The sequence below is a fragment of the Barbatula barbatula genome, assembly GCF_947034865.1.
Source record: "Barbatula barbatula genome assembly, chromosome: 1".
In the NCBI taxonomy this organism is placed as follows: domain Eukaryota; kingdom Metazoa; phylum Chordata; class Actinopteri; order Cypriniformes; family Nemacheilidae; genus Barbatula; species Barbatula barbatula.
Genome location: NC_136766.1, coordinates 20,264,796 through 20,288,399, shown reverse-complemented (window position 1 = coordinate 20,288,399; position 23,604 = coordinate 20,264,796). Strand labels below are relative to the sequence as shown.

At 37.6% G+C, this 23,604-nt stretch overlaps 2 protein-coding genes across 10 annotated transcripts in view; both read right to left on the bottom strand.

The window, feature by feature from the left end:
- Positions 1-3,204: 3,204 nt before the first annotated feature.
- Positions 3,205-17,184, bottom strand: sltm (SAFB-like, transcription modulator). The gene is made up of 20 exons (XM_079460230.1): positions 16,989-17,184; positions 13,547-13,634; positions 13,402-13,457; positions 12,696-12,723; positions 11,021-11,618; positions 10,373-10,416; positions 10,070-10,173; positions 9,171-9,320; positions 6,537-6,652; positions 6,304-6,461; positions 6,095-6,195; positions 5,950-6,006; positions 5,694-5,833; positions 5,418-5,598; positions 5,221-5,345; positions 4,964-5,137; positions 4,500-4,817; positions 4,231-4,369; positions 3,930-4,090; positions 3,205-3,777 (listed from the first exon to the last, which is right to left on the bottom strand). Exons 1-20 carry the CDS (start codon positions 17,172-17,174, stop codon positions 3,681-3,683), a joined length of 3,021 nt encoding a protein of 1,006 aa, XP_079316356.1. The 5' UTR covers positions 17,175-17,184; the 3' UTR covers positions 3,205-3,680.
- A 3,029-nt stretch (positions 17,185-20,213) lies between these two features.
- rnf111 (ring finger protein 111) overlaps positions 20,214-23,604 on the bottom strand; it is a 34,997-nt gene continuing 31,606 nt past the window's right edge. For 6 of the 9 annotated variants that reach the window (XM_079463768.1, XM_079463770.1, XM_079463774.1 and 3 more), the window contains 4 exons: positions 23,073-23,168; positions 22,686-22,772; positions 22,166-22,269; positions 20,214-21,857 (listed from right to left, as the gene is read on the bottom strand). In XM_079463768.1, coding sequence (XP_079319894.1) covers positions 21,740-21,857; positions 22,166-22,269; positions 22,686-22,772; positions 23,073-23,168 — 405 coding nt within the window. In that variant the 3' untranslated portion in view covers positions 20,214-21,739. The remainder of the gene's footprint in view (positions 21,858-22,165; positions 22,270-22,685; positions 22,773-23,072; positions 23,169-23,604) is intronic. The other 3 variants (XM_079463772.1, XM_079463773.1, XM_079463776.1) reach the window with 1 other exon arrangement.

The following is a 23,604-nucleotide window of genomic DNA, read 5'->3' as shown; positions in this document are numbered from 1 at the left end:
TCATGCATATATATATATATATATATATTAGTTGTAATAGTCTGTTGTCCGAGAACCTTTAACGAAAGGCCGTTAAAATAAGAAGGTAGCAAGCCAACGTGTTGTGTGGTCACTAGTTCTTTACCTGGCAATACTACGATGCCAATTTTCTCTTCATTGATAATGTGCAAACTAGAAGGACTGGTATCTCCTGAGATAAAATGATTTTCTGCCAAAAGGATATTTATATTAGCATTAGTTCACAACAGACTATATGAAGGTCCATAGATTTATATTACGTTATAAAAACATGGGCAATAATTTGCTTCACCCCTTGAATTTTACAGTACCTGATAGCTAACAGTCCAGTGCTAATTTGCCTTGTAGCTAAAATTTACAAACTAGAAAAGTCAGTGGTTCTATTTAAAGGGACAGTTCACACAAAAAATTAAATACCTGTCATCATTTATTCACCCTCAAGTTGTTCCAAATCTGTATCAATCTCTTTGTTCAGATGAACACAGAGAAAGACATTTGGAACAATGCTCGTAACCAAACAGTTGTTTGCCACCATTGACTACCATAGTAGGAAAGATGTATTTGCTCTAAACATAAGAAAATATTTTGAAGAATGTAGGAAAGGAAACAGTTCTGGGGCACTTTTGACTACCATTGTAATTCTACATAGTAGTCAATGGTGGCCGCTTACAAGCATTTTTCCTAATATATTTCTCTGTGTTCATCTGAACAAAGAAATGTATACCAGTTGGAACAACTCAAGGATGAGGAAATTAAGACATAATTTTCAGTTTTGGTTGAATTGTTCCTTAAAATACTGTCTTTTATCCCTATTGTACTCAAGCTAGTGGTCAACAAGGATTGTTTGGAGAGCAGAGTTGCCAATTACTGACATATACATTATAAAATACAATTTTAAAGCTGTCACTAGATTTTGGAACTGACGCAAGGGTAGTTAACGCATAAATCTGATTTCTAAGATCATTGCCGGCCAATGCTTGCAATGTAAAAACAGCTAAGCATTTGTTCCAAGCTATGTACTTGTCACACTCTTTCATGTACATTATACATATTTGTATATTCTATACGGATTTAAGGTAGAACGAGGTTCACTCAAGCCTGTGTTTTTATAGTGCTGCCTCCTGAGAGACAAGGTCTTTTCTATCTAAACATTCCAGCAGTATGCCTTGAACTGGGCCTCAGATTCAGAGTAACACTAATGTTGGGCTAGTTTCCCTGCGTCTGGGCTGCATGTGGATGGCATAGTTTTTTTTGGACAGTCAGGCAGTGGCCCAGTGGTTACGTGGGAGCACTAGTAGATTGTGTTGATGATACTAGTCGCGTAATGGAGCTGTTCCTTTTGACGTTCTGTATATAAAAAGCCTTACAATATTTACACAATCTTTTTTACAAGACAAGACAAGACTGAGACAATCTGTAGATTTTACCATTGACAGAAAACCTCACAGGCCTTCACAGAAGGAATATATCCACGAGTGTCTTGCAAACAGATTTGACATGTTTTAGCTGCCCTGGTAATGGATACAGATTAAAATCAACAGGGTTCAAAATTCGAACGTTACATTTTTTCATCGGCCATACATTATTGTAAAAGTGCAGTTTCATCCCTAGGAATCAAGCTTTTTACACGGCTGTTTTTGAATTTCAAAGTACTGCAATGCTGCTATTTGAGGGTGATTTAGCTGGCATGCTATATTGTGTATAGCCAGTGTTGATTTAGATACCAAGAGCGCAGTCTTGCCCTGTCACGTTTATGTCTTAAGAGCATTTACACTCATTGTACACACTACAAGAACCACAAAAATGGATTTATAATGTTGATGAGCTTCTCTCACCCCTGGGAATGGTGTCATATAGTAGGAAGCACAAGTGGTTGGGAGAGAGATGTGTTGGGGGTTTGTACCAGGGGATGGGCTGAAATGATACAATGTGTATAACTGTAACAAGAATCATCTAAACCAAACTTCTTAATGTAAAAAGCAGTGATTGTTTAAAGCTGTTTTTTTTATTTTGATTAAAATAAGATTCACTGCAGCTGAGAATGATGCTTTCAACCCGATTTGAAAAAAGGTTTTCTTGCAGGTCAGCTTGAATATGGACATTCCAAGGTGCTTATGATCAGTGGCATGTCTGAAATAAAAGTGGACCTAATGCAACCTACAAGTGGAGTGCAAATGCACTCCTAATAACAATCTTTTCCAGCACACATAATTCTATGTATCCACTGTTCATTAGCTTCTGTCATTTGCATCGATTGCCAATAACGATCTTCGGTTGTTTTGTGCTTCAGCTTGAACCTTTTGCTTCTAAAATCTCGTTTATGACAGATGTGTGGAATGTCACATAAAATACACCTAGGGCTGTAATGATTTGTTATTGGAATAAGTATTGAAATTTCAGTTTTGTAGAGTGACAAAAAGGGGTGTTTAGTTATTTGTTATGCACTGTTACACTGAATGCACTAGATGAGAAAAAGACCTCTTTTTATACAAAATATGAATCACCAGAGTTAGTCTGGTTTGAGCTGAAAAGCTGATTCATATGTAACAAACTTCATTCTGTAAGAAGGCTAATATTTATGGGGCTACAAGAACATGTAAATGGACAAGAAAATTCTTTCTGGAGGCTTGACGTTTGTCAAATGATCCCATTTACATGTTCTTTTCCTGCTTTCAGAGAGAATATCATTTCTCATATCTTAGTGCCATCAAATGATGAAGACAGCAGCAGATGAAGATTGCTTTTGCTTGAGCACAGACATTTACTCAAAGACGGCATTACCAAGGGATATCCAAACGTATGGTAGTAATTGTAACATGACTCTAGCACACTTTAAATTCTGTCACAAATGAAGAGAAGTGTGGAAAGGTTGCAACTACTGTGGTGCAGGTCAGTCCATAATGGAAGGGCAGTTGTGATGCATGTTTAATAACTCCCCATGCTTAACGGAGTACTCCCATTCTATTTTATATCCATTTAACGTGTATATTTACACAAAATGTAATTTAGCCAAAAATCTTACAAAATACAGTTAAGATGTTATAAGGGTCAAACTTCTAATGTGTGTAAGGTTCAGTCAGGACCAAAATATGTGTAGCCCAACAGCGTCAAAGAGTAGATGGACATTTTTCTGTAACAAATGCCTTAGACGAGGGACAATACGTCTGAAATAAAGAAAATTAGATTGGTCTGTGGATTTGTGTTTCATTGTGGGCTAACATGGCTGGATGTATAGAAAAGTTATACAGAGACAGCATCATAATCCATATAATTTAATAGTAACTTGTAGAATCATCAAAAAGAGTCACAAATTGAAATGTTAACGGAATAAGAGGCATGTCCAGTTCCACACACACGCGCTGTAGTCTGCTCAAAGCACAAGAGAGTGACTGGAACGGTTTAACATTATCTAAACATTAAGAAATACGCTGTACAGGTTAAACCTACACTATTTCAAGATAACATGTGTATGTGCACAAAGGTTGTTTACAGGTGACCAAAAAACAGTTCAGGAAACAAAACCTACATGTAGGTTAACAAAAGTTCTTTACAAAGGAAAACTTAACCAAACTGGATTGTTATAATTATCCTAAGGCAATAGTTCAGCCAATTAAAAACAAAGTTCAAAATTATACAAAAAACAAAGCTTAAATTGTTGAATGCTAGAAGCGCCCTTTAAATGGTTTGAATCCACCACTGCTGCCAGCCATGGGAACATTAGTGATCTGCACAATTCTGTTCATTCCAGTGGAAGAATGGCTGCAGGAAGACCAACATTCATGAATTAGTCACCTTGCATGTTCTGTACACAAAAATAGCTACAAAGTACAATGAAGTTAACCCTAACACATTTTAAAGGAACCAGTGGCTTAAACACATTTCACAAGAACAATGAGCATCACAATGCTTACTTGGAGTGTGGTGCCATCATGCCCGGCCGAGTTTCTCCTATTCTGCGGTTATCGGGAAATCCTCCACTCTGTGATCCCCCTGCTCCGTGCCAGTCTTTCCTAGGACCTGGTTCACGCCCGTGCCTTTCCACCACCACCTGCCTGCCGCTGCCAAAAGGCGGCTGTATTCAAATAAAGAAGAGATGAGATTTAGATTTGTACACCTGCACATAGTTTACAAGCTCCATCATATGGAATCATTCTTTAAGTTTTCGTAGAAAAACTACACTCAAGACAAAAGAATGCTTATGTTTGGTCTTACCTGGTCTCCCATAACAACAGGTCGGCCTCCATCTCTGCTGTTGAAACTGGTCCTGCCTCGGTTGGCTGTAGAGGCCCCTCTCATAGCAGGACCGGGGCCTTCTCTGCCGGGACGGTCTGGGCGCATCCGCACTGCTCCTCTAGAATTGAAAACATCACAAAATGTGTTCCATGAACGAGCAAAAGAAAGCACAAGTTTCAAAGAACAGGAACCACATTTTGATTCCCCATCATACAAAAGTGCAAGACTACACAGGAGCTCTGCCCTACCTGACATCTTGTTTTGAGTTCATTCCCCCATCGCTCTTCCAGCTATGGTTGCCATCTCTGGGGGGTCTGGAGTGAGCCATGGCTGGAGGTGGTGCTCTGCCTCCCGCTGCTCGATCAGGCATTGCCACCTGCCTGCGCTCATCACGGTCACGAATTTCACGCCGGTCACTGTCCCTCAGCTCTGTACGGGGAGGAGGTGGGGGTTCCGCTCTCCTCACAGGCTCAAAGTTTTTAGGATAACGATCAAACCCGGATCCTTCTCGACGTGGAGTGGGACGACTCTTTTTAGAATCGGCTTCATTGTCAAAACGGTTCCTTCTGCAAACATATTGAACAGATCCAATGTTTTATTTAAAAACTTGCAGGCCTCATCTTCAACTTTCTGATGCCGTATTTGGGAACCATTAAATCAGACAGAAAAAAATACCTAGCTCAGACACTCAAGAGACTTCAGACGCTCTTACCTATCAAAGTTGTTAGACTGCACAGTTGATGTCGGAGGGTATCGATTCCGGTCTCTGGGGTTAAAGTCATTAAAGCGGTTCTGCTGCCGGTTGTTGTAGTCTGAACCCTGACTCATCCTTCCCTCTGGCTCGGTGTGCATCTTTTTACCGCCATTCCAGTAGGGGTCCTCCCTCCTGCACATACCAAGAAGAAAGCCTTTAAATAAAGCACTTCAATTTTTTGGGCCAAGCTGACAATAACTGAACAGTTCACAAACCTCTGGTCAACATCACGTCCCCTCTTTAAGTTGTTTCGTTTCTCCTGTTCATAACGCAGCTGTTCCTGCTGTCGTCTCAGTTCTTCGCGTTCACGAGCCAAACGCTCAGCTTCCTTGCGTCGCTCCTGCACGCACAACATCTTTAGTTTACAGACAAACCCTTTACACAGCTCTGACACTTATAAACAGGTATATACCTGCTCGATGCGGATCCTCTCCCGTTCCAATCTCTCTCTCTCCATGCGCTCACGCTCAAGTTTCTGCCTTTCCATTTCCAGTCTTTGCCGCTCTCTCATCAGGTTATCCCTCTCCTCCCGCTCCCGCATGATACGGATACGCTCCCTTTCCCGACGCTCCCTCTCAGCTACCTCACGCCGTCTTAACACAACACCAGAATGGGATTATAGACTACAGCTGGTGTTTGGAATGTACAGAGGAGTTGCTCTTCTGGGTATAGGTGTATTTACACTCACCTGCGCAGCTCCATGGCCCTGCGAACACGCTCCATTCTGACCATGCGCTCACGCATCCGCTGCTCCTTCATTTTCTCAAATGGAAGAATGTCCTTGTTGCCACCTTTGTTGGGCATGAGCCTGCCCTTCTTCATATCCATCTGAAAATGGGTTACATAAAACAGATAAGACTAAACTAAAGGCAGCCTATTTCGTTTCTTTAATTTGATCATTTGTATGAAGAGTTTAGAATTTCTCTGAATATAGGTTTACCAACCTCCTCAGGTGGTATGAACCATCTGGGCCGTCTGTTCATCATATTGAGTGGACCAGGCTGCAGAGAAGAGAGAAGGAGAATTAGAAAACTCGGCCTGGTAAAAAAACGTTCAAATTACAGTACGTATTGTTGATGACTTTGGTACCTTTTCAAACCTTCCGCCCCTTCTGAACGGAGGTCGAGCTTTATTAAAAGGTTGCTCTCTTTTAGATTGGTCAATCATCATCATCTTGCTGGGAGTCTTTCCTGTTGATAAGACAGTGTCATAATGACATGTTAAATAATATTTGTCTAACCAAGAGGAGTCACAAACATTTATAGCTTGTAAAACTTTAGGCAGAATACATAACATACGCCCATGCTTCTTTTCATCTTTCTTTGATACATCTGCTCCCGAGTTTGAAGATGCGTCAGATTTGTTGCTCTTGGAGTCTGGCTTTTTGGCATCTTTGCTGTCTTTCTCAGAAAGTTTGTCAGATTTCTTCTCTTCCTTTTTAGAGGAAACTTGAGTCCTTAAAATAAAATATATATATATAAGACAGTGTTTAAACTGTGAAATAAAGACAGTTTCAATGACTTCTTCCTACTTGCTGGAGGTTTTGGTTCCAGTTGGGGTGCGCTTTTCTCCAGAGGTTTTACTGGAACTGTTCTTGTCTTCCCCTTCTTTCTTCGAGAAGTCCTTTTTAAAAGGGTCAGTTTTCACCTGTGAGGATAACACCGGTCAGGGGAGACTGGAAATCAATAAACATCCTTTTGGATGATATCGATGAGTCTTCAAAGGAGAGGCAGAGAGCGTACATATTTGCATAAAAGTATGAAATATAACAGAAAAAAACAACATTGACTGGGAAAAGCTTGCTGAACAGTATCAGGTGATAAGAGGCCATGATCATGCAGACTAGTTCTGCCATTCTATCATCTTCAGCACATGAGACCAAATTCATCCATTGAGCTCAGACACAATCTTGCAAAGCACTCCCTTTAAGGCCATACAACCATGACATCATTCTGTGAATGCTCTTAATGGCCTTCTCTGACCTGTCTTATGACAAATGGATTTGATGTGTAAGGATTTCAGAAATGTCGATGTCGCCTTCATGTAACGTTCTACTAATGCGAGGCATTACATACTTCTGTCATCTTCAGTGAGTTTTTCAGCCAAGAATGTTCCCTTAACATTTTCTGTCCTTTTATATCATTTGAAGATTTTCACTATAGGCAATTTGGCAAATTGTGATCAGTTAAAAATGTGGTTATCAGCTTTTCTGCCTACCTTTTAACTGCTCTAACTTCAGCGAAACCGGTTTGACTTTGCAGTAAGTCAACAAGTATAGGCACATTCCTACCTCAATTTTACAATGCCCAGCAGCATTCTTGTCTTCTCTATGGACATAACTTCCATTTTCACATCCATCACAATAACAGTGTCTGTATTCTGACTTGACTAGTTGCATATCTTCCTAACTGTGACCGAGCTTATATGTGGATCCTCTAGGAGTGGACAAAGCTTTGGTTGTTTCTCTTAGGTAGGGTTGCGTTCACAAATGCAGTTCCTTGTCAACATCAACAAGGTTGTTATCATCCTTCATTGTTTTCTTAGTCTGCTTTATGTGTGGCATTCCGGTGTTCAAATGATGAAGCAATGGTTTCTCACAACACCTGAAATGGGGTCTATTGTCCTGCCCTCTGCTATCGTCATCACAAGACCAAGAAGTGGTGAGTTCACACCTTGGCATGCAATGGCAGTTGTTGCAAATATGCAAAAACAAACCACTATAGTGTTTGATCACAGTCAACAGAAACAACAAAAGGGAATACTAGAGATTATTTAAAAGGTCACAGTTTAAAGATAGTGTTTACAGTCCATGTAAAGTCACCATCATAGGTTGCAATCTAAAGTAGGGATGGGCATTTTTTCAATAATTTCATATTAGAATATTTGAGCTCATAAGAATATTGGTTCATTTAAATTATACGTAATTTGTTACGTTTTAATTTAGTCACAATTTCACATCAAGCTTATAATTATCATAATATATTCCTAATGCATTAATATTATATTTTGTATAGTTTTATTTTTATTTAGTTTTACATGTTTTTGATAAGAACAACAAGCAAATAGGTCTATTTTATTCTGGTGAAAGTCTTTTCAACAAGCCGACAGTGGCGAAAACGTGCTGCTCTTCTCCAAAACCCAGTTACAAAACCCAGTTCTGACAAGAATATCTGGCTTTTTGTTTATAATGTTGATAATAAATAATGTAAAGGGGCTTGATACCTGCATGCCGATGGTTAAGATCCTGAAAAATACCCCACAACAAAGACGGAGCCATAGTGCTTGTTTCTCTGTTTATTACATGACCGTCATCTGAGGAAGATATTCTACTGATCAGCATGCACCGCATATAAATATTGTTTTCTTTGTCGTTCATGATTAGTGTCTGTCTTGTTTAGCTTTGGATTGGATTTGCATAAAAACATTATTTAAACTAAGGTAAGGAATCACAGAACATTTAAAAACAAACAAAATCACCCGTGCACATTTATTTACAGGTTGTAACTTGGAAGACGACCACCCTATTGCAACTTCTAGAAGAAAGATTCTTGCTTTAAGGTGCCAGTCTTATGTTATGGCCAAATTCACATTTGTTCCAGTGAAATGTACATTTTCATGAATTTACTAAAAACAACCGCTCCGAACAAGTTATGATAAATTAATTATTGTTACTCATTTAATATTACGTTGGTTTTTTTAAACCCTAATGTAAGTAATGCTGAAATATTCTGTGGCTCACCCGTTTTCAAACATTTTAATATGGTGTTGTGAGCCGAGCATAAAACACGATCCAGGCATGCAGTGTGTAAACGTAAAATATTTAAACTACCTTGTGATCTGAGTGAACAAAGATTTAGGAACACAAATAAATTATTTTTTATATTTTCTGTATATTATAAAATCATTACAGATGAAGTGAAGACGCGTTAAATAAGACGTGACATCTCTAAGGTCTTCTGTAGCAGTAAGTTAACCTTGTGGTGAGGCAGTTTTAGTCTTTTGAAAGATATGAATATTCGAATAGCATTTGCGGGTCGAATATTTGAACATTTGTGCACATCCCTAATCTAAAGCCCTTCATATTAAAATAATTTATTTATAAACAAGACAAATGCAATTGTAGCAAACTTGCGTTACTCAAAAGGCACAATGGTGAAGCTCTTACCCTGTCCACAGATATCTGCTGTCCATGGAGTTCTGTTCGGTCGAGGTGAGAGATGCACCTGGTCACTTCCGTGCTGGATGACATTGTGACTAAACCATAACACTTGGCTCCTGGGCTGCGAGCGTTGGTGACAACTTTGGCACTAAAAACCTATTTGAAAAAATTTTGCTAATTAGACCAAGTTCACACTGCCACCAAAATCCTCTCTTTTTGCTCATATGTAACCCAGATGTTTTTACTGCATGACATTGTGACCAGGACAAACCACATGGAATCAAATCTTTTTAAATCTGATCTGAACCACTTCCTTGTGTGGTCCTAAATCAGATACAGGTCTGATGTTTTGCAATGCGACCTCAGTCTGAACGGTCATTTTTGGAATTCAAGCGACTTTTGCATCATTGTGGATCGACATGCGTCACAATTCTGCACTGATTTAAAGCTTCACACACCATTATGTTGAGAGAAGAGAACTTTACAGCTAAATTTTGCCACTGGATACGGCACGATGCAAATTTGACAAACGCCTTGATGGTTTCCATTTTCTTTTTGTTCCGGGAATGTTCTCAAATCACGCTGCGAGAACCGCCCGGTCAGGAACGCATAAAGTCAAAAGACAACCATTGACTTGACCCTTGCTTATTTCTGTACGACAGCGTGCATTTGCTGTTTTGCTCATGCAATACAGTTTATAACCATCACAAGTTCACACTGGAATCTGATATTGGCCAGTGGAAAAAAATTTAAATAGTGTGAACAGGCGAACAAAGATCTGATCGGAGCAAAGAATCTGAATTGAGCACCAAGACTTGCAGAGTGAATGTATTCTTAGTTACAATGCCCTCAAAAACATTACATAATCAAATATATAATTGAGATACTCTAGAATTTGAATTTACCTTTCCATATTTGCCAAAGAGGTTCTTCAGATCAGCTGCTTTGGTGTTGGAGGACAGACCACTCACCCATAGATTGCGAGAAGAGCTGGTGCTGCTGCTGCCTCCTGAACACAGATTACAAACTGACGTTAAGATAACACTACTCATACAACCAGTTTAATTAGCCAATTAAATGATTGTTATATTAATACAGATGTATTATATAGTATTCTTAAACTCTAAATTAGTTTCCCTAAGACGCACTGGGGCTTTATCATGATTCTTTTTTTCTATAAACTGAATTGAAAACTGATTAACTCTTACCCTTTTCATCTTTCGTGGCTTTTCCATCTCTGTCCTTTGAAGAGCTAAAATTTAAATATTATGAGAGCGACAAAAACAGAAATACTTAAATGAGTATCAGGACATAAGACGAGGGTATGGACACATCTCTAAACCAACATCAAGGTTATACACGTTTGGTGCATTATCGAAAATGAAAACAAAAGCTCCCAATAGGCAAGGCTGGCACTTGGACAAATCTCCAATAAGGCATCATTTTCTTGCTTTTCCACAGGAACAAGATGGGCCAGGTTTTCTGTCAAATTATTCCCTCGACCAATGAAATCCTCAGGAGTGTGGTCAACTTCAGAATGAATCACTTCATTGGATTGACAAACCCCTCTGACATCACTGGAACTATGCTGCTCTTTTTTTTTTTAAACCATATGTGAGGACTGGAAAATCAAGTGCTGGAAATGTGTGTAACGGACGTGTTTTCAGCTCCTCGATTAACTCCACCAATTACCAAACTTCAAAAAATGGCAAACCAAACCAAAAGACAACCAAAAGGCAGGGATTAGGTACAATGAACAACTTATGAAAAATTCTTGCGGCTACCCACATTGCTGAGTTCTTAGTGAGCTGGAACTTGGTAGTAGTATCTTAAAGAACTGACATAGAAAGACAAACCTCTTTGCTTGACCTGTTGCCCCAGTTGAAGAGGGGCCTTTCTTCCCAGAATCCTTTTCCTTGTCTCCTGTTTCTCCTTTCTTCAAGGCCTCTCTGTTGTCCTTCTTAGTGGTGTCAGACTTCGGCCCATCATCTCTCTTACCATCTTTGTGGTCATCAATCTCTTCAGCCAGCGAATCTGTGCCCTGCCCCATCTCAGCAGAGACCTCAGCTTCTTCAGAGCCCTTATCTGTCTCAGAATCTGGAAGTTTCACATGTTTACCTGTTTCCAGGAGGTCGTCGCCATCCACATCCAGTGTGATGGCATCTTCGGCCTGGATGGTGACAGATATATTGTCATCCTCAACTTCTTTCACAGGCTCAGGGGCAGGTTCGCTTTCCATGGCCTCCAACGTTGGGACTTCAGAGTCGGCTTCAGTCTCTGCCTCAACCTCTGTGTCAGGCTCTGGCTCTGGTTCAGGCTCGGGCTCTGGTTCAGGCTCGGGTTCTGCCTCTACCTCAAGATCGGGCTCCACCACTGCCTCAGCCTCTGCAAGGCCATCTTCACGGGAGAAGGTTTTAGAATTTTCACGAGTAGCATCATCAGTATCCGTTACATCTGAGGGATTTAACAAGCATAAAACATGGCAAAACACATTGTTTAACATTCACATCTCTGTGCTACGTAACCTAGAAAGTAGAATAGAGAGCAAGTTTAGTATTACTGGTCATCGTGGATGAGGAAACCACAGGTAAACATACAAAAACACATTCCTTAGAGAAAAATGAAGAGGTTGAACAATCTTCTGTGTGATCATAGCCATATTCACTTCTTTGATGAGACAAACTCCAATTGCACTCCATCTTCATCCAAATTCTGAAGGTGCCAATATATTTGGGCAAGACTGACATAAGTTCTTCTGCTTCAGGACATGCATTCAGTCCAAGTTGAACTTGAAAGCAAGGTCTTCCACCAGATGTCACACTATGACACGTCTCAGCCAGGGTCTTCTTTCAAAGATTCTCTTTGAATGTCCATCTCATTTTTCAGCTGATGGGGAAGAAAGCAGGGTGCCAAATCTGTTCATAGCATCTCAATCTGTTCATAGCATGCGTCCCTGTAAATCTCTAAAAATGGGTGTCCACCGATCTGTGTCCAGTCTTGTGAGTTCACAAGCAGAGATGAAGTCATGTGGGCTCAGAAAGCGCCACTATGATGAATGACGCTCACATGTCTCATGTCCTGAAGAGTGAAAGGCACACTGCCTGTTGCCTTCTCCATTTCAGGAGCAGTCAATTCACAGCAGAAAGTAAGAGAAGGCTTGCTGAAGCTTTGTTAAGAACACAACAAATCAGGAGTCAGAGTTCTGCAGAAGACAGTGTGGGTGGATGCATCCTCTGATGAGGGGCTTGATGAATGAGTCCTTGAACAAATTAGATGACGTAATTAGGAACATCTCGGATGTTAAGAAAATTAAGCACTGTCCGTCCTTCTATGCAGTGTGTGCCGATGTGATGCTTTTAATGTCCGTGATGTTGTGGATTTTTTGTTAAATATGTGAGATCAGAAAGCGTTGAGATTCAAAAAGAACAACCCAAAAATAATGGAAAGAAGTCCAACCTTCTGATCAAAGAACCTGCAAAACCTGAAAAAAATAAGTGTTACGCCTCCACCCCAAAAAGTGACCAGACATACCTTTCTCGGATTCCTCTTCTTCTGTTTCCTGAAAATAAATGACAGTAGAATGATTAGGGGATTATTGACAGTAGAATGTTTAGGGGAAAAATAAACACAAAATCTACGTAAAACTTTCCAACCACTGAAATGAATGCATATCTCAAATATATTTCATAACTAAAACACCAGCCAATGTTTACTTACTCTCTTTCGAAATTTTTGGGTAGATAAAACCGTCAATACATGTACAATGTTTTAGTTTGACATTCTTTAAATACCCCCATCAATCAAGTTATTTTGTCAAAGGCTCGTGTACTCCTCAAAAACAACATTTACATTTTACTGCTGCATTGTACAGAATGCAAAATAAGCAAATGACTGCCTTTTTAAGTTTAATCATCAACATACATTAACAAATATAGTCTTGTATGTTTACAAGCTAGAGCATTCTTGTATCACATGCTGACAGTGCATAAGTTTAATTTTTGCAACAACAATTTGTACATGTTTATTTATTGTATCTCAATGTGGGTGGATTGAAACGTGAAAAAAGTGAATGCCTTGTAGATAATCATTTAAATTAAGAAACACAAATCAATATTTGCACACTGACTACTTAAAACACACCTATATGTATAACTATGTTACAAAATGTATGCGTTTATGTAAATTTACATTTATCAATGTTACAAAAACATCCACAAAACACAAGTTCACTTTGTACCTTAGACAAAGGTTCATCTTCCATGGTGGAATCAGCGTCCTGGTCGGTCTTCTTTCCTGCAGATGTGTAATAACGGCAGTTGGTGAAACTTCACAGAAATGGTGAAAAGAATCATTCAAAAGGAAATGATCAGGCTGTGCTTTACCTTTAGCTTTGATATGTTTTCTTGTGGGCATATCGGCAGACAAGGCAATCTCGATGTTGTCAGGATCTCCACCTTCATCTTCTATAGCCTGCACACAAGACGGCAACCAAACCCTTTTATTCACACTAATAGATTTTGAGGTCAGTGCAAAATGTAAAATATTGCAATAAACATTCAACTGGTTCTTGAAGTGAGAAAACTTTGGAATCGGACAATTTAATTTAATGAATGAGAATTTTCCCCTACTAGTAATGTTCATCAGCAGCTTGTGGTTATGACAAGTAAAGTTTGACAGAAATTTGGGCTTCCCTGGTCAGTAAATCACTCATAACCAGTTTCCTCTCGGCCACAGGATCAGGTTTACGAGCCACTTTAATCTCATTTTCCCCCTTCACGAACAACTACTTTTGCTACACTAACTTTTGCTATAGCATGCCTTTTGGTATCATGGTATAATTGATTTGAACAATCTGACCGATAAAAAAAAGGTAGCCATTTTGAGTTTGAGATAGGGAATTTCTTATTGAGAAAATCACTTGCTGCCCCCCATCTGTACTTGCAAAAAACTATTTGCATTCATTACAGCAAATAAAATGGGTTATTTACATTGTGTCAAATCACTAAATTCCTTATATGTCAATAAAAGATCATCATTATTTAATGGGACAGCTAAAGGGGCAAACTCGAGGGTGAATTTTTTGGGTAAACTGTTCCTTTAACAGTGGACTAACTAATACTAAAATTGTCACACCATTCATCAAAAAAAGATTTATTTTTGTACAAAATTTGTTGTTGCAATCTCTTAGGAGAAAAGTTCATGTCACGAGAGCTTGTTTGTTTTTCAAACAGCGTGTAATTTTCTTCCAAAAATAAACCAAAAAAATCATCTGCGATTGTAGCCAACCAGTGTCGTGACGTCATGTTTTCAGCAAGATTACTATGGGGTGCCGTTTGTAAAGCGGCTCCCTCTGAAAATAACAGCAACATTTTGTCACATTTAGCTTCAAACAATGTTTAAAAAACTGGTATGAATTTTTGAGGGTCACTTTTTAGCACATTTAGAACAATATTTGTCAACTTAGAGATATTTTAAATAGTTAAATCTAAACATTAAATGTTACACCTAAATGTTAAATCTAAATCTAAATGTAAAATTTAAATATAAATCTAAATATTAAATCTAAATGTTAAATCTAAATCTAAATCTAAATGTTAAATCTAAATATTAAATCTTAATCTAAATCTAAATGTTAAATCTAAATGTTAAATCTAAATCTAAATCTAAATGTTAAATCTAAATGTTAAATCTAAATCTAAATCTAAATGTTAAATCTAAATATTAAATCTAAATCTAAATCTAAATGTTAAATCTAAATATTAAATCTTAATCTAAATCTAAATGTTAAATCTAAATGTTAAATCTAAATCTAAATCTAAATGTTGAATCTAAATGTTTCGGGTGAAACTAAATATTTAGCTAATATGCAAATTCAAAATGCCGGTAACCGGAAATACCAAAATAAAAGCTCGAGGAGGTCAGTGTGTGTTTATAGTGTCAAATAATGAATAAAAAAAACATCTCATCCGGGGAAATGGACTCTTGGACATGGATTATCGTGATAATAACTACCTAAATAATAAACACGTTTGGAGAAACTGTATTTGAAGAGTACTTTGAGTTTTTAGTGTCACTTTTATGAAGGGGGCGAGACTTATGACCTGTAGCCACTATAGCCAGCCACGAGGGGGCTCACTTTGACTGATCTGTCATGTTCGCTTGCATGAAGGCCAGCAAGAGCCTGTCCCCGCCCGCCCCTGACCAGGTACGGTAATGTTGGCCATGGTCGCGCTGCGAAAATGTCCAACGAATCGGCGTTAGCCGAGAACATCGGCAGAGCCGTCCTGGCGGCTATTCAAACTTTTTCAACAGCGACAGCAACCGCCTCAGGGCCACCACAGGCCAACTCGGTAAGTAGCTATGTTTTCCAAATCACGTAGCATTGGATTCTTGTCAAGGCTAACGCCGATTCGTTGGACATTTTCGCAGCGCGACCATGGCCAACATTGCTGGCCTTCATGCAAGCGAACATGACAGATCAGTCAAAGTGAGCCCCCTCGTGGCTGGCTATAGTGGCTACAGGTCATAAGTCTCGCCCCCTTCATAAAAGTGACACTAAAAACTCAAAGTACTCTTCAAATACAGTTTCTCCAAACGTGTTTATTATTTAGGTAGTTATTATCACGATAATCCATGTCCAAGAGTCCATTTCCCCGGATGAGATGTTTTTTTTATTCATTATTTGACACTATAAACACACACTGACCTCCTCGAGCTTTTATTTTGGTATTTCCGGTTACCGGCATTTTGAATTTGCATATTAGCTAAATATTTAGTTTCACCCGAAACATTTAGATTCAACATTTAGATTTAATATTTAGATTTAACATTTAGATTTAGATTTAACATTTAGATTTAACATTTAGATTTAACATTTAGATTTAGATTAAGATTTAATATTTAGATTTAACATTTAGATTTAGATTTAATATTTAGATTTAACATTTAGATTTAGATTTAGATTTAACATTTAGATTTAACATTTAGATTTAGATTTAACATTTAGATTTAACATTTAGATTTAGATTTAATATTTAGATTTAACATTTAGATTTAGATTTAGATTTAACATTTAGATTTAACATTTAGATTTAGATTAAGATTTAATATTTAGATTTAACATTTAGATTTAGATTTAGATTTAACATTTAGATTTAATATTTAGATTTATATTTAAATTTTACATTTAGATTTAGGTGTAACATTTAATGTTTAGATTTAACTATTTAAAATATCTCTAAGTTGACAAATATTGTTCTAAATGTGCTAAAAAGTGACCCTCAAAAATTCATACCAGTTTTTTTAAACATTGTTTGAAGCTAAATGTGACAAAATGTTGCTGTTATTTTCAGAGGGAGCCGCTTTACAAACGGCACCCCATAGATTACATGCTCAAATGGTTGATGGAAATTAACACCTTGTATTACTGTAAAATGTAATGATAATAAAATCAACAAATTCTCCAAATTGTCCAATGGGAGCATGCATTTACTCTAAATAAAAATAGTTCAATTCATGAAAGATTTAAATTCTCATCTACTCGCGGGTTTAGCGTAGCAGCTAATAGTTAGCTAATGTACAATTCAGCACAGCAGTACCATTACGGGAAAGATTTCGTGCTACAATATTTCCTGTCATTTCACAGACATTTGGTGACAAATTGTGCATTATGTTTGCGTTTTTGTGAAATACCATTTGAAAACTCCAGGATTAATAACGTTACATTAGACAAACGGCTCTGCCAGACGAATAGCCACCAAGCTAGCTCGCGAGTTTCTGCACCACATATTGTGGATTAACGTCTCAAGTTAAGCATCACGTTACCTGTTTCAGTCTTGCTATGAGAGTATTTTTCACCCCAGTCACATCCAAATTTCGTCGTTTGAGTTCTGATTTTAGGTCTACAACGCGTAAATCTGTAATCTTCTTCGTCTCCGCTGAAATGGCAACCGACGCCATTTTAACTGTGTACAACTCTTTGTGCGCGGGCACGGCAGGACACGCGCACATTAGATCATTTAACCGTGTTGCGAGTTTACGTCGCAGTATATATATATATGGGCCATTCTACAGAATTCGTGCAAACTGCTGTCCCACATCAAAAAAACTTTTTTAAAACGCACTAGAAACCCACAATTAGATTTAAAATACTCGTAAGCTTAATAAATATAAAATCAAGTTGCAATGTTTACGTAAATGATTTAAAAAAGCATTTAATCTTTTTTCCATTTTTGATTTTAAAAACATATTTTTTGATGTTTAAAAAGGGTGAAGATCAAAAAATATTTATTTGACATTAAACTTTTCTAAATTAATTCTTTTTAATTAAAAAAAACGTGTCCCTACCGAAACGAGGTGCATGTTTTAGTCCGTTGGTTGAGACTGATTTAAGCCACACCCCTATATTTTTTATCAAGAATAATTTATAGAGAGTCCCATAGAGTGGATCGGTCTTATTCATTTGTTCAGAAGTCTAATCTGTGTGTGTCTTTAAGGAATGTCACTACCAAACATATTTTTTATGCAATTAAGCAAACTTTTTGGGGGGTTATTCCATAAAATGTAGTTTTTATGTGTGTACATCTGTTCTGAACTGCGCTTGCTAAAAAATATATAGGCTCAAAGACAATAAAATTGTCACTACCGAACAGTCACGTATCATTGTTTAGGTGGTGACAAATTCTCTTTCGAAAGTGACAAAAAGAAACACTTCAATCCTTTATTTGAGGAAATAAACAAAAGTCAGTACGGTTATGCAAATCATTACTATTTTAGAGATATAGTATGTGAGCTGTAGGTTATTTATTAGATTTTGACCGTCAGATGTGTGTTTGCTATGTTCAAATGGTTGATAGTCTGATTCAGCTGTGCTATTTAAAATATTGTGGTCACTACTAAAACATTACCAACACTGCAGAAAATGTCGTGACCATTGTTTTGTCCAAAAAAAAATCAAATTATCAACTAAGATGTTTTGATAGAGTTTGGTTTAATATAGTTGTGTTCATAATAATAGTGTGTTTAAAAACAGGGAGAGAAAAGCTCAAAATCCTCATAATAACTTTTACTTCAATACAGAAATGCATTGGGAACACTGCAAATATTCTAAATCAAAACATGAAGAAAAAGGAATGTTAGGCTGTTCAAAAAATAGCTGTGTCTGCAATTTTCTTTACAAAGTCAAACATTAATTGTATGAAATGAAAAATGCTTGAAGATTTAGCGTTTTTGTGAATCACTGAACTAATACTTAGTTGTATTGGTACGGTTTCTGAAGTCGACCAACTTCTGGCCCCTGTGAACAGGTATTTCAGCCCAGGACGATTGCACTACAGACCACAATTCCTCTGCATTTCTTGGTTTTGCCTCCGAAAAAGCGTTTTTGATGTCAAGCCCAACAAGTTTTCTATTGGATTAAGGTCTAGAGATTGTGCTGGCCACATCATAACATTAATCTTGTTGGTCTGTGGCTCGCTTACTGGTCTGTTTGGGGTCGTTGTCTTGTTGAAACACCCATTTCAAGGGTATTTCCTCTTCGGCATAAGGCAACATGACCTCCTTAAGTATTTGAATAACTGATCCCCGTAATCCGATAAATAGGCCCAACACCATAGAATGAGAAACATCCCTATATCATGATGTTTGCTCCACCATGTATCACTGTCTTCATAGTGTACTTTGGCTTGAATTCAGTGTTTGGGGTCCTAGTCCCATAAAGAACAATCTTGCTTTCATCAGTCCACAAAATATTGCTCCATTTCTCTTAAGGCCAGTAAATGTGTTCCTTGGCAAATCGTAACCTCTTCAGCACACATTGTTTTTCAACAACGGGGCTTCTTGCAGATATCTTGGCTTCACAAAGGCGTCTTATATTGGTACAGAACTCACAGGTAACATCAGACTTTCTTTGGAGCTGATCATCGGCTGATTCTACTTTGGCTATTCTTCGATCCATTCGAATGGTGGTTAACCATTTTCTTCCACGTCTTTCTGGTTTTGGTTGCCATTTTAAAACATTTGCTATCATTTTAGCTGAGCAGCCTATCCTTTTCTGCAATTATTAATGTTTTCCTACTTTATTTATCAAAGTATTCTGATCTTCTGAACAATGTCTGGAACGACCCATTTTACAAATTTTCACAGTAGAACATTTGCCACTTGTTTGACACCAGTTTTTTCACAGAATGATTTACCTCTTTAATGGAACTCCACACTGCAATTATTCTGAATAAGTCCTTTTCAATTAATGATCCATTTGCACAGAATTAGGAGCAAGCATGTCATGACTGTTGGTTTTCTATTACAACTACACCTACTAGAAAAATATTTGCCATCTAGAAATATAATTTCTACTTGAACTGCTATTATTTTGAACATAATTAACTTTGATCAATTATATGCCTTTTACAAAGAAAGATTGCATTCAAAATAAAACCAATTTCATAAATTACATTTGAAATATTGTTAAAATTGTTACCGTTGTGGATTTTGCTTTCCTGTAGCTCGTTTGATCCCATAGGATTGCACATATACATAGAAACAAATGTATAGTATAATGGAATGAAAATCCACTTTTAAATTGGATTAAAAGCGTCGGCCAAATGCATTAATGTAAATGATTTACTTGTGGAAACATCTTTTTATAAATAGCAACAAAAATATTTGTATGTAGATATGTGTGGAGAGGAAGAACATTCTAAAACTTTGTGAAATAATATGAAATTTAACTGCACAATTACTAGAAATGTGTACCTTTTGATATTATTCAATTTGATTAAAAAAATGTTTTAACTGTAACTCTGACTTTGCAACAATTCTGTAGAATGGCCCACATACGAGCTTTACATGTGTTGATGGATTTTAAAAGAGATTTAACAGCAATAGTTAAGCACTAATATTTCTGAAAAACTTATGATCAATCGAAAACATGTAATTATTTAAAATATAATACATAACTAAACTAACACAATGTGCATTTTATGTAATAACTAGGATATGGCTGCCATAAGAAAAATAAATAAAAGTTTGAACGAAAAAAATGGACACATTAAAGAGTTACCTAACTTTATTAATTTCATTATTTTAAAACTAATATAAATCCCATGGAATATCATCCTGGAACCATTAAGTCTATGAATGCATGGACACCTGCCATTAAGTACTGCATTCCAACACTCCATTCAAAATTATTACAGTTTTTCCACATAATTGGGCAATCAAAGTGGAAATACACAGCCTCAGCGCACTCTCATTCTCGCAGCACTCCTGTCTTTTGTCTCTCATGTGCAAGTATATGCAAGTTAGCTAGTTGAGATTAATATTAGTGTTAGGATTTCACCGTCGGACACAGAAAAAGAGCATGTTAAAAAACGGAAGGAAAAAAACAGGTTTGCCCAGTTGCAGAACAAATGCGTTAATGACAATATCTGAGAAAAAAGCTAACAAGAGTCAATTCTGAGAGAGAAATGAACAAGGCTAGGAGACCCTGATGAAATAAATAATCTGTTTCCCAGTACTCCACATTTGTGACAGCCGTTTCTTCACGCCTGTCATCCCCACAGAAAGTCATCCAATAGAGCTCGTCTGAGGATTTCAACTAACTCCTTTATCTCAATAAAAGTCCAACTTGATTATAATATAAAAACAACAACTAGAATACAGAGAGGTGACATTCATTTTTTCTTTCTCTTTGAAAAGACATCAGGTGAAGTGTGTTACACGTGCCGCCAGATTGAGGTGCAGAGAGGAGACTGATGGAACACGACCATGTGAACGTCCGAGAAGTTGACGTGTGCAGATGGTTCTCATCAGGGCTGGAGTTGAATGAATCTCAATTCAATCAGTTAAAGATCTAATGAATACAAAACAATTCATAGTACATTTCTTTAACATCACATTTCCTGAATTCAGTTAGTTCTGGTCACGAGCTGAAGTGAAATGGAATGGACTCCAGCCCAGGTTCTGTTGATAAGAGTGAAGTTGTGTGAGAATATGAACACTGTTACAGCAGCTGATCTCTTATCCATGATCTCATTTCCTAAATAAGGAATGTCTTGACTCACTTAAAAAATCTATTTCAGATCACATTAAACATAAAACTAATCAATATACTGATCAATGAATTCAGTCCTGCCATGTTTAAAAATGGAGGTTGACATACTATTCCAGTAAAGCAAGGCATCAGGTATGTAAAAATGCTTCTTTACCAGAGCAGCAATCCTCGCCTGCAAGATCTCAGGCCTTAGGAGGCCTATTTCATTATATGTGCAAAGAAATGCATTGCAAGAAACCATGCAAAAATAAAATACAATGACACTTATGAAAACAAAAGCTACATAAACCCTTTATAAATACAATACAATTCAAAACCCTTGATGAAGATGTTGTTTCTAGCTGTACTGGTACTACATGATAGCTGGCACTCTAGGCTCGATGCTTTTTTTGTGGATTGTTGTTTTTCTAGTCTCCCATAGTTGCGCAGGAATTTCATGCCGTCTTTGGTTGAATGCGTTACTGACGAAAATAAAAAGGAAACAAATAAATGTCCAACGAAAACGTTCGCGAGAAAAATAGCATCAACTCTCTGGAGATAACTGAGCCTCGATGTCCACTCTGCAGATGGGGCATTTCTTGTTTGTGAGGAGCCACTGATCTACACACAGTTGATGAAAGAGGTGCATACATGGAAGGCGCCTGCAGCAAAACAAATGGACGAAAACATTAATTTATCATTTAACAAAAATACAACATCCTTTTAAAGAATGTTATCAAACTTTTCATAAGCTCACAAATAATTTGCTTAATGGAACAACATGGGACACAAGACGTAACACACATGGTTTAACAACAGAGGGCAGCAGAGAATAAAAAAGAAGAATGTCTATTTTCTTCTCAATCCAGTTTGAAATCTAAATGATGCTCCCAGAAAAAACTTAAAGATCACAAAGGTTGTAGGTCGAGTTAAACAGCAACTACAATACATTCTAAGGGTTTAGGTTTACCTGACATCCTCCCCTTCCTCCAGTATAGACAGACAGATGGTGCATTTCTCCTCTGTGTCTTCCTCTGCCCCCTCCTCTTCCTCTTGCTTCCCATGCAGCTTTCTCTGTGTGTGGAAAAGAAGCGTAACAGCCATTATGTGTAGTATCAGTCACCCCAAATTACATGAACTTGCAAGTTCATGCTAACACACCCTGATGACATCATATTGGCCATTTTTGTGTATACTGCCCCCCAAAATCTCAAGTTTTTATCTTTCCATATTATTAACAGTTGACCTTGGTGATGCATATACAAACACATAAAAGCTTCAGAACGCACTCTGAGATGCCCACAAAGACAAAAACATAGGCATGAGCAGTGTATTAATCATTTAAACAGATTGTCAACCACATGTTGTTATATGTTATTCAATGTGATCCTCAGCTAGATTGGCCATTGTAAGCTATGCCTGCCCCCTTTAACAACTATAATATGTAAGCTAAGACATGTTTCCCAAACTATGTTCACTTTTTTTCTCACCGAGTTTGAGGTTGAGTGCATATTTTTCCCCACAGATGCCCATGCTTCAGGTGCTAACTGTTCCTCAGTGTCTCTCTCCACCACCTTCTGTATTAGGGCGGCAGGGTTTTAGATTACTGTCATTCAGATATTTAATGCATTCTGACATGGAACCTTTTCCTACATATCATGTCAAATGTCTACACCCAGCAGCTTTTGGCAATTAAGGATTTGCGATGACAAAGTTCTTAAGTTTATGAGGTGTTTTGTGTGTCTAACAGGAAGCTCCTGTATTGTTTCCTCAGATTAAGTTTTTGCATTGTCTCTCGATTTTGCCCAAACTGGACATGACACACTCCTGACCACCTCATGCCAAACGCTGATGTTTGTAAGGTAATGTGTTCTCACCCTTTTGTACTTGTGTGGGTAGGTGCACCTCTCTATGGTTCCCTGAGAGGCCCCACGATTCACAGTCCCCAGTCGCTCTTCTAAATGCAGCAGATCCTGTTAAAACACAAACAATATAAATACGGACTACTTTTTTGGCTAATTTAAATTTACTCTAACAACAGTCTTCGAAAATATTCCTGACCATATTCATAATGTTACTTGCTTTCAGATGCCAACAAAATCTTCAATACTTGTGAATATTTAATTACTACTAAAGCCTACGAACTTATATCTTAAGCAGTTATACTCAATAGGCGGACCATGGTCCGGATCTGGACCTTTGTTTCGTTTCCTTCCAGACCGCCAGAAATAGCCTAATAAACCATTTAAAACTTTTTACTATTTTGGTTGTTTAAATTGAGCCGCGCGTCTTCACAACTTAGAATCACATCACACGCGCTCTCAGGAACATTTTTGTAAATTATATATTTTGCAGCTATATTCTCTAATATCTTTATTTAGTGCCAAACACGCTTCTTTTAAACCCTTT